Consider the following 14,223-nt stretch of genomic DNA (forward strand, 5'->3'; position numbering starts at 1 on the left):
TTGTGCGGGCTTCACAGAAACTGTTTTTTTTTTAAATCTTCTTCTCTGAAAGTTTTGTCAATGTAATGGTGTCCCAAACCAATTTATACACCCAACAATTCATTGCTCAGAACCCTACATCGCTATACGCTAGACCCCTAGGTTGGACCCCAGTAAGTGCAGCAGAGATGAAGTTTTGGGGACACATGCAGCATATTGGAGTTCGGACATTTTCTACCAGACTCCAATTTACAGCAACATCATGACCGGAAACGATTTGGGTCAATTAAGAAATTCCTACCCTACAATGACAATTCACAGTGCCCACCCCAAAACGACCCAACATTTGACCGTCTGTTCAAAGTTAGGCCTGTCATTGACCACTTAACACAAAGTTTGCTGAGGTGTACAACCTAGATAAAAAGGTCTGTGTAGATAAGTCCCTTTACTCTTCAAAGGGAGGATTAGATTCCGCCTGTACCTGCCTAGCAAACAGCAAGGTATGGCATAAAGATATACAAACTTTGTGAGAATAGCTCCAGGTACACCCACAAGATTCCCGGATAGAACTCCCAGAATGCTCCCCTGTCCTAGGAGTTAGTGGGAAGATCCTGTGGGACTTACTGCACCCACTGCTTGTTAAGGGTTACCACCTCTATGTGGATAACTATTATACCAGCATACCCCTATTCACATGCCTAACTGCCAGAGGTACTGTGGCTTGCGGCACAGTGCGCAAAAATCAGAGAGGCCTCCTTAGATCCCTGGTAGGGCAATCACTGAGAATGGGTGAAAGAGGGCTCTCCTCCGTGAGAACATGCTGGAGGTTAAGTACAAGGACAAAAGGGACATCCTTGTACTGACCACCATTCACACTAACGCCAGCTCCCCTGCCCCTGTACGTGGTACCACTACCACTGTCCCCAAACCAGATTGTGTTCAGCACTACAACAGGCACATGGGAGGGGTGGCTCTTTCAGATCAACTTCTGAAGCCCTACAGTGCCACACCAATGTGTATGGCCAGCTTTTTGTACCACATTTTCGTTTTTCATTTTACAGATGGCAATGTGCAATGCGTATGTTCCATTTCAATGTGTAGGCCACACAGGAACTTTCCTTCACTTCCAAGAGGTAGTTATCAAGGGCTTAATTTTTCAAACCCAGGCCGGGGAGGGTCCCAGTACTTCTGGAAGTCATGGTGCCAGTATTGTACCAGGGCAACATTTTCCAGGTCAAGTTCCCCAGACAGCAAGGAATGGAAGGACCCCAAAAAAGATACAGGGTGTGTTCCTAAGGGGGATAAGGAAAGACACCATTTACCACTGTAAAACCTGCCCTGAAAAACCTGGCCTGTGCATGCAGGAGTGATTTAAAATCTACAACTGATCCATTGATTATTAATTTAATTCAATCCTTTATGCTCCCTGTAATATTTCCACTTTATACCTCTGATTTAGTCCACCTCGCTTGCATATCTACTTTCCAACAACCACTACATATTAATTTCTGTGAAACACCAGTTTGCTGAAAAGTACCCTTTCTACCACTTAAAATGTTTGTAAGGGGGTGCTTTTTCCAAAATGGGGTCACTTTTTTTTTTTTTTTTGGGGGGACCTCAGGAATCTTTTTAATGAGACATGGGACCTAAAATCCATGTCTGTTTATTTAAGCCTGCAAAAAACATTTTCCACTTCCTGCCTCTAGAGCCCTGCTGTGCGCCAATACAGCAGACTACACGCACATATGGGTTGTTTCATATACTGGGGTGCATTTTCTCCTTTAACCCCTTGTGAAAGTGAAAATTTGGGGTCTGCTAGTAATTTTTTTTCACAAATGTGTGCTTTGAAATCCTTTAACAAGTGTTCTGCCTTCTGTGAGACACCCATGTGCTGAAAAGTACCCTTTCTACCACTTAAAGGAAACCTGTCACCATGATTTTGCGCATAGAGCTGGGGACATGGGCTGCTAGATGGCCACTAGCACATCTGCAGTACCCAGGTCCCATAGCTCTCTGCGCTTTTATTGTGTTAAAAAACAGTTTTGATCGATATGCAAATGACCCGATATGAGTCCTGTATCCTGAGATGAGTCAAGCGGAAAGGAGCCCAGCACCGCCCCACGTCCTCCGAATCTCCTCCTCGCTGGCTGACGTCACAGAGCTGGAGCGCCGAAATCTCGCGATGCGCGAGCTAGCGCATGCGTAGTTCGTTCCCTGTGCTGATGCCAATACAGGGAATGAACATGATGCCGACACTGCGCTCGCGCATCGCGAGATTTCGGCTCTCCAGCTCTGTGACGTCAGCCAGCAAGGAGGAGATTCGGAGGACTCCAGCTCTATGCGCAAAATCATGGTGACAGGTTTCCTTTAAAATGTTCATACGTCGGAGCCATTTCAAAAATGGGGTTACTTTTTGGGGTTTTAATTTCTGGGGACCTCAGGAATGTTTTAAATGAGACATGGCAGCTAAAATCAATGTCTGCCAATTGAGGTCAATAAAAGCCATATTTTGCCGTTTGACTCTAGAGCCCTGCTGTGCGCCAATACATCATTTGTTGAGCAGATATGGGGTGTTGCCGTATTCAGGGGGAAATGGTGAACAAAATGCGGGGTGCATTTTGTACTGTTACCCCTTGTGAAAGTGAAAAAAAATAATTTTTCTTCCTTTTCACAGCCAAGTGTTTCCCAATTCTGTGAAACGCCTGATGGGTTAAAGTGCTTACTACACACCTGGGGGTTTCCACTGTAGGGCCACCTCAGGGCATCTTCATATGTAATAATAGATTGAGTTATGTTTGGCTGTTAACCCTCACAGGTTTTTTTTACCTCAGTTTTTTTTTTTGCCTCTGGATCAACTTGCAGGATGACAGGCCGAACTGAATGGACAAATGTCTTTTTCTGCCTTATGTACCATGTTACTATGTGTTGCAGAAAAAAAAAAAAAAAAGATAAAAATTTTAAATATGTTTAAAAAAAAAAAAGTTACATTTGGAAATTTCCTTCCCATTTTCCTTTAATTCTCATGGGGCATCTAAAGGGTTAACAGGGGCACCTAAGGGTTTGTAAAATCAGTTTTGAGTAGCTTGAGGGGTGTAGTTTCTAAAATGGGGTGATTTATGAACTGGTCCTGAAAAAATTGGGCTTTGGAAATTTTCTAAAAAATTTCAAGATTTGCTTCTAAACTTCTAAGCCTTCTAATGTCCCCCAAAAATGTATGTCATTTTCAAAATGATCTAAACATGAAGTAGACATAAGGGGAATGTAAAGTAATAACTATTTTCATATAACGCTTCCAAATTTTCGGTAAATTAGATTTTTTCATAAATAAAGGTGAAATATATTGACTCAAATTTATGACTGTCATGAAGTACAATATGTGACGAGAAAACAATCTCAGAACGGCCTGGATAAGTAAAAAGCGTTTAACAGTTATCACCACATAAAAATGGCCTGGTCCTGGAGGTGAAAAATGGCTGGGTTCTGAAAAATAAAATACCACTGAAAAAAATTGCTAATAAAATCCTCTCCACGTATTTTGTCTCGCAGCATATGTAATGACGCACACTACACAATTATTAAGTAACTTATTCTGTACACAGTAATTAAAACCCCCCACAAAGAACAAGTCCTCATACAGCTGTATAGACGCAATATAGTTATAACTCTTGGAATGTGACAAAGAAAACATTAAATAAACTGCTTGGTCATTAAGGCCCAAAACAGGCTGGTCAACAATGGTTAATGGAGTTTTTATACAATTATGGTGTATGTTATAGATACTTATTAACACTTGATTTTCTTCCTTTTTGTAAATGGTGGTGAGCAGAGGGGTTTACGGGGCTGTTTGGAGCTACAGATATGACAGTGGAAAGACACCCGGTTTTATTTAGAATGACGGTATACATGTTGTTCTAGTCGCTGCAGTTGAGATAGCAAGATCTGTGAAACCTGGGCCCCTAGTGGAATATGCAACAGCACATACTGAGTTTGGTTTCCCTTGTGGAGTCCATTATTTAGTTGTGTTCACTACATTTACATTAGACCCACTCGCACGTGTTGAGACTTCTATATTTTATTATTTACAAATGGCCACTTTGACCAAAAATGTCTTTTGATTGACATGTGCTGCTTATTTATTTCCTAAAATTTAACATTTATTGATATACTTTTAAAATTTAAATAAATCTCCTAGAGCCATCTAATTTAGTTAAAACTTTCAGTTAGGTGCATTACCGCTAGTATCCTAGTGGTGTCTGTGGATGAGACACGAACTGCACTGTTCACTCCCTGGCTCTCTCTTAAGTGTTTATTCAGTGCTCAGCACTTGACTCGTGTGCGCTCTGTTCATTTCACAGTGAGCTGCCTGTTAGTTTTGTGAGATACCCGTCTAACATCCACTTTGCTATAGTTAGTTGTCAGTCATGACTGGTACCGCGGCACTAACTGTCTAAAAACACTGAAATCACACTCTGCCCCCCGACATGTTTCGCCAAGCTCGTTGGAGTCTTCAGGGGTATGGGCAGTTATTGTTTAGTTGTGCTGACTGTAGGGAGGGGAGTTGTCATGGAAAAGTGCAGATCACGTACTGACATATCATTACGGGGATAGGTTTTTGGGAGCTGGTATTAGATATGTATAATGTGATTGGTGCAGAGTGAAATGAAGGCATACTCTATCAAATGGAACATTTGAGGCTGGTGGTAGGGACTATTGTCTAAACTTTATGTATTGAATCTTGGTTGGCTCTGTTAACTGGCAATCTGTGACATAGCTATGAGCTGGTGATTGTTCCATCATAAGAATGTTGCCAACATGTGGAGGATCCATTCTACGGACCCTCTGCTCTTCTTGTGCAATAAGATGATTTATGGAGAAGTATTGTTTGGCTCACAGATGAGATATATGTTAGTAATGGGTATACACTATGCTTGGATATTTGTTTTACTCACTCTTACTTGATATGATATCTAAATCTTTAAAGGTGTTGTCTCATCATGGACAATGGGGGCATATTGCTAGGACCCGCACCTATATCGAGAACAGAGCCCCGCAAATGAAGGAGGCGACAATGTGCATGCACAGCCGCCCTCCATTCATTTTCTATGGGGCCGACGAAAATAACAGAGCGCTGGCTCAGCCATTTCCGTTGGCCCAATAGAAATTAATGGGAATGGGGGCCGTGCATGCGAGGTACACTCCCATTCACTTCTATGGGGAGCCGGCTTGGTGGTGGCCGGACCGGAGCCCTCCAGCCAACACCTTGTGGGGCTCCATTCTCGATATAGATGCGGGTCCCAGCGGTGGGACATGCACCTATAAGACAATGGGGGCATATCCTAGCGACATGCCCCCATTGTCTTTGATGAGACAACCCGTTAAGTCATTGATTTAATGGATTGAGAAAGGCTTGCTATAAGCAGAAACATTGCTTATTTTTGTACATGTTGGATGTTTAATAAAGGAAGAAGCTGCTGGCTTTTTTCTCCCATTTATACTACTAAACACTGTCACTGGAGGTCAACTGCTATCTTGTGCTCTCTATTGTTCTTGGCTGTGGCTGCTGCTTGCTCATTGCTCCTGCCACCAAAGCCACCTTCTCAGTGTTTCTGCCGTGCTTTATATTTGAAACGGGTCTGGTGGAGCCTTAAAGGGGTTTTCTGAGATCTTTTTACTGATTACCTATCCTCTATAGATTCTCAGTATCTGATCAGTGGAGGTCCACACACTGGACCCCTTCCAATCAGTTGTTTGAGAAGGCACCATCGCTTGTAGTAACACCACAGCCTTCTCGGAGCTTTCCCTAGGCCATGTGAGGACATGTTCAAAGGTCACATGGCCTAGCCACTAATGGGAATGTGGCTGAGCTGCAATACCAAGCACAGCTGCTATCAAATTGATTGCACTGTGCTTGGTGAGCAGAGAGAAGGCCGCATCAACATGGCGAGTGTCCGTGCCTTCTCAAACAGCTGATCAGCGGGGGTCCCAGGTGTTGGACTCCCACTGATCAGATACTGATGATCTATTCTGAGGACAGATCATCAGTAATAAGAACTCAGAAAACCCTTTTACATTAAATAGGGAAGTGGTCTTTGAGACTTCATGAGGTTGCAGACCCCGTTACCAAGTGGCCAGGTTGGAGTGGTGGTTAGGTCAGGCACGTGAGATCTGCTCTAGGGATAGGCTGCTCTTCTCTGCGCTGTTCCAGTCTCCTCCATCAACACAGCATGTACTTGGTGCCCTTGCTTCTCTGCCTCCACTGGTCTCCAAATAGTACTTTTGGGGCTCACTGCTCTGTAGAACTGGAAAACTAGCTTCACCGTTTCCTGTACAGATTGGACAGTAGTGCCCCATTTGTTTGTGTCCAGATGCCTCCAATCAACCTGTCACTTTGTGGCTTTTGCTGCTTCATTCAGGCCTTAAAGAGGTCGTCTAGTTTCAGAAGGAAACCTGACAACTTTCAGGATGCGTATGCATAAAGAACTAGTAAGTACCTACCTGGCAGATCCTGGACTGCAACTGTAGTGCTTCTGGCCAGGCTCTTTTTAGATTCTCCAACGGACCACATATTACTTAATGGAGCTGGCGGACTTTCTGTCCGCATCCGGCAGGCTGTTCTCAACCGAAACAGCATGCCGGAATTTAAACCGGAGATATGACAAACGCCTTACTCTTCTACAGTAGCGACATCAAGTCAACATCATCTGACTGCTGCAGCCAATCACTAGTCTCAACATTCAACTGATGTCCAAATAACATTAACAGCTAGGTACAAAAAAAAAAGTACTAACCTCTATTTCAGCTATCTTATCATCGGCAATTTTTTGTTTATGAAGTAGTTGACTGTGAACTTTTTCTTTAGTTTGAAGAACAAACCTAAAAAGAGGCAGCTTATGTCAAAAGGCATTCCGTGATATTTGCTAATAGGATTCATGTAAAAAGTTTAACAGACATCTATGAAATGGTTACAAATATTGCATATTGTGTTCAATTTATGGCTTAAAGGGATTCTGTCACCTCTTTTTACCCTATAGAGAGGCGAACATGCACGGCTACATCGCCGCTAGCATGTCCGTAATATACCTGTCCCATATCTCGGAGTGGTTTTATTTAGAGGAAAAAAAAAAAAAGGGGCTGTACTAACTGTTTTGGAGCCCAGCCACGCCCTCCTGTGAAGGAGTCCAGCACAGCCTGTATCCACGAATCTCCTTGCTCACGAAGTCAGATCGCCGCAATCTCGTGGTGCTCGAGCTCGCGCATGCGCAGTTCCTTCCCTCAGGCTGATACCAGCACAGTGAAGGAACACTATGCCGGCACTGCGCATGCGCAAGCTCGTGCATCGCAAGATTACAGCGATCTGACTTCATGAGCAAGGAGATTTGTGGATACAGGCAGTGCTGGGCTCCTTCACAAGGGGGTGTGGCTGGGCTCCAGAACGGTTAGTACAGCCCCTTGGGCTCCTTACCAGGCTGATTTACACATTATATATAAAAAAATCATTTTTTACACTCAATAAAACCACTCAGCTATGGGACGGGTATATTGCAGACATACTAGCGCGATCTAACCGTACATGTCCACATCTCTATAGGGTAAAAAGAGGTGACAGAATCCCTATGTACAAATTTAGGGGTATTTTATTTATTTTTTCAATTATTACACTGTACTTATTTTGAGCTAAAAAAAAATCACTTTTCTTTATTAAAAATATGGAATCCTTGTTTGTTCACATAGCTGGGTTCACATCTGGGGAGCAGACAGGCTCCTTATCTCTGCTCTCTGACATTGTAAACACTCTAATCTTACTGATAAAAATGTGGCTTAAATAAATGTTTATGACCTCTTAGTAGTTTAGAGTTAAGGTTTATTGGCACAAAGTGCAAGTACCAGTCACACAGACCAGACCACACTGGTCCTCTGCGCTGCCTCCTTCTTCCAGTCCCTGCACTGTTTACATCCAACAGTGTATAGGCATGGTCACATGTACGGCTGCAGCCACATCACCACTGAAGCCAGTCATTGGTTGCAGCGAGTCATGTGACCATGCACCACATGCGACCAGGCATGTGACCATGCACAGTGGAGCAGGCAAGTATGAATCTTATGTTTCAGGAGGCATGCAGTGGGCACTTGCTAAAAAAAACTAAAAACTAAACACAAAGTGCAACACCAAGCGATCAAAAAGGTGTATGCCCGCCCAAAATAGTACTAATCTAAAAGTCACCTCTTCCTGCAAAAAATTTGCCCCCATCTAAGACAATCGCTTAAAAAATAAAAAAAACCTGGGATGGAAGAGGAAGTGGGGCATCCAAAGGGGATAGAGACCCCTGCAACTCTCTCTCAGAATCTGCCATTGAAGCTTCCGCGAACGTAACAATGCCCATTTGACTGCATGAATTGTGGATGTCATCCTGCCTAATAGCCGCCATCCCCTGTATGATGGTTCTGTGTTTTGATGAAATTAAAGATTGTACTCCTTTCAGAATTTTTGAGATCTTGTTCTGAGGAAGAAAGCAGCATTGTTTTACGGAGTCTAGAATTAGGCCCAAAAACGGACAGCTCTTTGATGGGATTAAGCTTGATTTCTCCCAATTTAGGCTACTATCACACTTGCGTTCGGGGTTCCGCTTGTGAGTTTTGCTTGAAGGCTCTCACAAGCGGACCCGAACGGATCCGTCCAGCCCTAATGCATTCTGAGTGGATGCGGATCTGCTCAGAATGCATCAGTTTGGCACCGTTTGGCCTCCGTTCCGCTCAGCAGGCGGACACCCAAACGCAGCTTGTAGCGTTCGGGTGTCCGCCTGGCCGTGCGGAGCCAAACGGATCCGTCCAGACTTACAATGTAAGTCAATGGGGACGGATCCGTTTGACATTGACACAATATGGTGCAATGTCAAACAGATCCGTCCCCCATGGACTTTCAATGTAGTCTGGACGGATCCGTCTGACTAACTTTTAGACTTAGATTTTTTTTATAAAATATAATGCAGACGGATCCATTCTGAACGGATACCATCGTTTGTATTATAGGAGCAGATCTGTCTGTGCAGACATCAGACGGATCCGCTCCGAACGCAAGTGTGAAAGCAGCCTTATCCACCATACCATTCTTCCAATATCCTGATTATTTCTGAGAGGTGGGAGGACAGAGTGCTTTATGATTCTGCCACTACCAGTATGTCGTCCAGATAGGGTATTGTTAGGATATCCTTTTCTCTCACATGAGCCATCATCTCGGTGAAAAGCCTGTGAGTTGGGGATACTCCGAATGGGAGCGCTCTGTATTGAAAGTGGTGGGTCTGCCGTCCATGGATACAGCTACCCTTAGGAATTTCTGGGAGTCTGCATGGATTGGGATATGATAATATGAGTCTTTTATGTTTAGGGTTGACATTACGCATTCCAGAAACAGCTGATTTTACTGCTTATTGTACCGATTCCATTTTGAACTTTTTGTTTATCATCATCATCCTGAAAGTCCCATCCGGTTTGGGGACCAGAAAAAATGAAGAATAAAATACTCTCCCTCTTTCTGACTCCGGAACCTCTATTAAGACTTTCTTGTTTAAGAGGGAAAGTAACACTTGTTTTAAGGCCTGTTTTTTTTATAGAGTTTTGATCCAGATTTGTAACGATCATCCTTTCCGGTGGGGGAGAGGCAAACTCTAGACGGAACCAGTCTCTTATAAAGCCCAGAATCCAAGGACTTGCAGAGATATTCTCCCAAGCCTGAAGAAAAAGATCCTTCCTCCCACCGGAATGGAACAGTCATTGCTGACTGTTTTTAGAACGGTTACTGGACTGGGAGCTGAAAAGGAAACCTTTTTCTTTCCTAGCCTTGTTACGCCTCCAGTATTTTCGTCTTTTATCTTGATTATATTCCCTCTTGTTTTTACGAAAAAACGGACGCTTTTTGTAGGTTTGGAGGATGGAAAGCCTTTTTTGTCATCTGCGGCTTTCTCCAATAAAATCGTCCAGAACCGATCCAAATAAGAAATCCCCCTGGCAGGGAATAGCACATTATTTTTGGATAGTGTATCTCCTGACCACCCTTTCAACCATACAGCTCTTCTTGCAGAATTGGCTAAGGCCGCGGATCTTGCACTCAGTTTTAAGGCATCTGATATAAAGTCGGCCGCTTTCATGATGGTAGGGAAAACCTCTAGTAATTGTTCTCTTGGGGTTTTGTTTTCTATGTGGGATTCCAGGTCCTGTAACCATAACTTAAGAGATCTTGATGTGGAAGTAGAGGCAATGTTAGGTTTGAATGTCTGAGTAGAGACTTCCCAGGCGTTCTTAAGGTATACTTCTGCTCTTCTGTCCATTGGATCTTTTAAAGCCCCTAGATCTTCAAACTGTAAGGCTGATTTCTTGAAGATTTTGGCAATAGGAGAGTCTATCTTAGGAGGTCTATCCCAGGAAGAGCATTGCCCCACATACTCCCAAAATACCACATGCCGCGCCCAAGCTATTTTTTTGTCACCTTACATCACAAAAAGTGTAATAGCAAGCAATCAAAAAGTCATATGCACCCCAAAATAGCGCCAAACCATCATCTCATCCCGCAAAAATGATACCCTAAGACAATCGCCCAAAAAATAAAAAAACTATGGCTCTCAGACTATGGAGATACTAAAACATGATTTTATTTGTTTCAAAAATATTATTGTGTAAAACTTAAAATACATTATACATATTAGGTATTGCCACGTCGTAACAACCTGCTCTATTTATTTATTTTATGTACTTATATAGCACTACTATATTCCTCAGCATTTTACAGACATTACCATCACACTGTCTTAACTTTTAAGCCTTCTAACGTCCCCAATCTAAGTTCCCCATCAGTAGGTCTTTGGCGTGTAGGAGGAAACCCACTCAAACACGGGGAGAACATACAAACTCCATGCAGATGTTGCCCTTGGTCGGATTTGAACCTAGGACCCCAGAGCTGCAAGGCAACAGTGCTAACCACTGAGCCACCGTGCTGCTCTATAAAAATATCACATGACCTAACCCCTCAGATGAACACCATAAAAAATGTAATAAAAACAGTGTCAAATAAGCCATTGTTTTTGTCACCTTACATCACAAAAAGTGTAATACCAAGCGATCAAAAATTCATAGGCAACCCAAAAATAGTACTAAACTCATCTCATCCTGAAAAAAATGAGACCCTATCCAAGACAATTGCCCAAAAATGTAAAAAAAAAAAAAATAGGGCTCTCAGAATATGGAGACACTCAGAAAATGCTGTTATTATGTAAAAAAATAAAGTTAAACACTTAAAGGGTTAACAAAGTTTGTAAAATCAGTTTTGAATACTCTGAGTTTCTACATCAGGGGGTCTTCAAATATGACATGGCAGCTTAAAATTATCCCAGTGAAATCTGCTTTCCAAAAACCATATGGCTTTCCCTTCCTTCTGCGCAATGCAATGTGCCCGTACAGCAGTTTTGGAATTTTTCAAGATTTGCTTCTTAACTTCTAAGCCTTCTAACGTCCCCAAAAAATAAAATGGCATTCACTAAATGATCCAAACATGAAGTAGACATATGGGGAATGTAAAGTAATAACTATTTTTGGAGTTATTACTATTCTAAAAGTAGAGAAATTGAAATTTGCTAATTTTTCAAAAATGTGGGTAAATTTTGTATTTTTTTATAAATAAAATTTTTATTTTTTGACTGCTATGAAGTACAATATGTGACTAGAAAGTCTCAGAATGGCCTGGATAAGTAAAAGTTTTTTTAAGTTATCACCACATATAGTGACATGCCAGAAGGTGAAAAATGGATAGGCCCTTAATGAAGCAGTTTATAAGATTAACTAATACTTACAGAAAAGGTGGCGGATACAAGCCAACCTTCATAAACCATAAACATAACATGTGACATTTCCATTAATTGGTACAGAAGAGGGATGATCCCTTAAACTCCTTGTACTCCACTTATCTATGTTTTTGTCTCTTGGTTCACTCTTTGGCTGCACGCCCAGAACTGGCACACTTCCCTGAATCATGACTAGATGGTCTACAGATTATCTGCAGACTACCTCAAGACCAATAAAAGACAGATGAATATAATTCTAGAAGGAAGTTTAATACTGACACAACATATGGTATAATGCACTTTTAACAATGTTGCACTCCTAGTGATCCTTTTGGTTCACAGGGCTAGATTAAAGGTGTTAGTATAGGACAAGGTCCTCCTTCCAGGACAGACAGGACTTGTAAAAATGGTTATCCTTCGCCAGTTTCTGTACATAATAAAAGGGATTGTCCCACAAAAAATATTCTACAGTTTTTAAAACCAGCATCTGGATCTAAAGACTTTTGTAATTATATGCAATAAAAAAAAATAGCTATTTAGTTACTTAATAAAATGTGTGAATAGCGCCACATGCTCTTTGTTCTTTTTCTTATTTCTTTGTCTGATTCACTGAGAAGGCTGCACATGCTCAGTTTCATCTTTCAACTGCCTCCTGAGCTGTGATAGGGAGAGCATGGACATGCCTCCTTAGCTGCAGCAGAAAACACTTCCCTTGAGCTGCCAGCTTGATATAAATCTAGCAGAGCAATGAATGGGGAGATCTCTGCTGCCAGTGTCAGGCAGCTGCCAAGGCCAATAAGATAATGGGTTGCATTAAAAGGGGCATAGATGCCCGTGATAAGAACATAGCCCTGCCACTTTTCAAAGCATTAGTCCATCATAATGGATCATGATAAAAAAAAAAAAAAAAAAAAAAGATACAAGTTATAAACAGCCATTTTTTGTCACCTTGTTTCACAAAAAAAGTGTAATAAGTGATAAAAAAAAAAAAGTTGTGAGTAGCCCAAAATGGCACCAAACCGTAACGAGCCCATACATCAGACAAGTGGCAAAAAAATAAATCATATGTACCCCAAAATGGTATCAATAAAAGCGTCAACTCTTACCGCAAATAACAAGCTCCTACACAAGATGATTGGCAGAAAAATAAAAAAAAATTGGCTTTTGGAAATTGGAGATAATTACTTAGTGGTAATTGGATTTCCCTTTAGCCTCCACAATGGCACCACCCGGAGGGTACCCCGCCTTCCCAGGGGCAGGAAACAACTAGGAGACCAGTGCTTTAACCCCATAGGGACACAGTCTTATTTCACCTTAAGGACCAGGCCATTTTTTGCTAATCTGACCAGTGTCGCTTTAAGTGGTGATAACTTTAAAACGCTTTGACTTAACCAGGCCATTCTGAGATTGTTTTTTCGTCACATAAAGTACTTCATGACACTGGTAAAATGAAGTCAAAAATTAGCAAATTTCAAAGTTTCAGTTTCTCTACTTCTGTAATACATAGTAATACCCCCAAAAATTGTGATGACTTTACATTCCCCATATGTCTACTTCATGTTTGAATTATTTGGGGAATTATATTTAATTTTTTGGGGCTGTTACAAGGCTTAGAAGTTTAGAAGCAAATCTTGAAAATTTTCAGAAATTTACAAAAAAAAAACAATTTTTAGGGACCAGTTCAGGTCTGAAGTCACTTTGCGAGGCTTACAGAATAGAAACCACCCAAAAATGACCCAATCTAAGAAACGACACCCCTCAAGGTATTCAAAACCGAGTTTACATATGTTGTTAACCCTTTAGGTGTTGCACAAGAGTTATTGGCAAATGGGGATGAAATTTGAGAATTTCATTTTTTTGCCTAATTTTCCATTTGAACCCATTTTTTTCCCCACTAACAAAGCAAGAGTTAACAGCCAAACAAGACTGTATCTTTATTGCCCTGACACCGCCGTTTACAGAAACACCCAATATGTGACCGTAAGCTACTGTACGGCCACACAGCGGGGCGTAGAGTGAAAGGTGCGCCGTTTGGTTTTTGGAGGGCTGATTTTTATGGACCGGTTTATTTACACCATGTCCTGTTTCAACCCCCCTGATGCACCCCTGGAGTAGAAACTCCCTAAAAGTGACCCCATTTTGGAAACTATGGGATAAGGTGGCCTTTTTTTCGGGTACATATGATTTTTGGTGGCTCCATTTTTGTGAGGCAAGGTTACCAAAAATTGAAATTCTGAAATTTCATCTCCATTTGCCATTAACTGTTGAGGAACATCGAAAGGGTTAATAAAGTTTGTATAATCAGTTTTGAATACCTTGAGAGGTGTAGTTTCTTAGGGGCATTTTTATGGAGTTTCTACTCTAGGGGGGGCATCAGGGGGCCTTTCAGAAACCATGTCGGTCCTTTCCTTTTGCG

At 41.9% G+C, this 14,223-nt stretch overlaps 1 protein-coding gene across 1 annotated transcript in view; it reads right to left on the minus strand.

Moving 5' to 3' along the window:
* PFDN1 (prefoldin subunit 1) overlaps nt 1-14,223 on the minus strand; it is a 63,252-nt gene that overhangs the window by 17,333 nt on the left and 31,696 nt on the right. Inside the window, exon 3 of the mRNA XM_044277788.1 lies at nt 6,768-6,852. Within this exon, the coding sequence (XP_044133723.1) occupies nt 6,768-6,852 (85 nt within the window). The remainder of the gene's footprint in view (nt 1-6,767; nt 6,853-14,223) is intronic.

This window comes from Bufo gargarizans, chromosome 2 (genome assembly GCF_014858855.1).
Source record: "Bufo gargarizans isolate SCDJY-AF-19 chromosome 2, ASM1485885v1, whole genome shotgun sequence".
In the NCBI taxonomy this organism is placed as follows: Eukaryota; Metazoa; Chordata; class Amphibia; order Anura; family Bufonidae; genus Bufo; species Bufo gargarizans.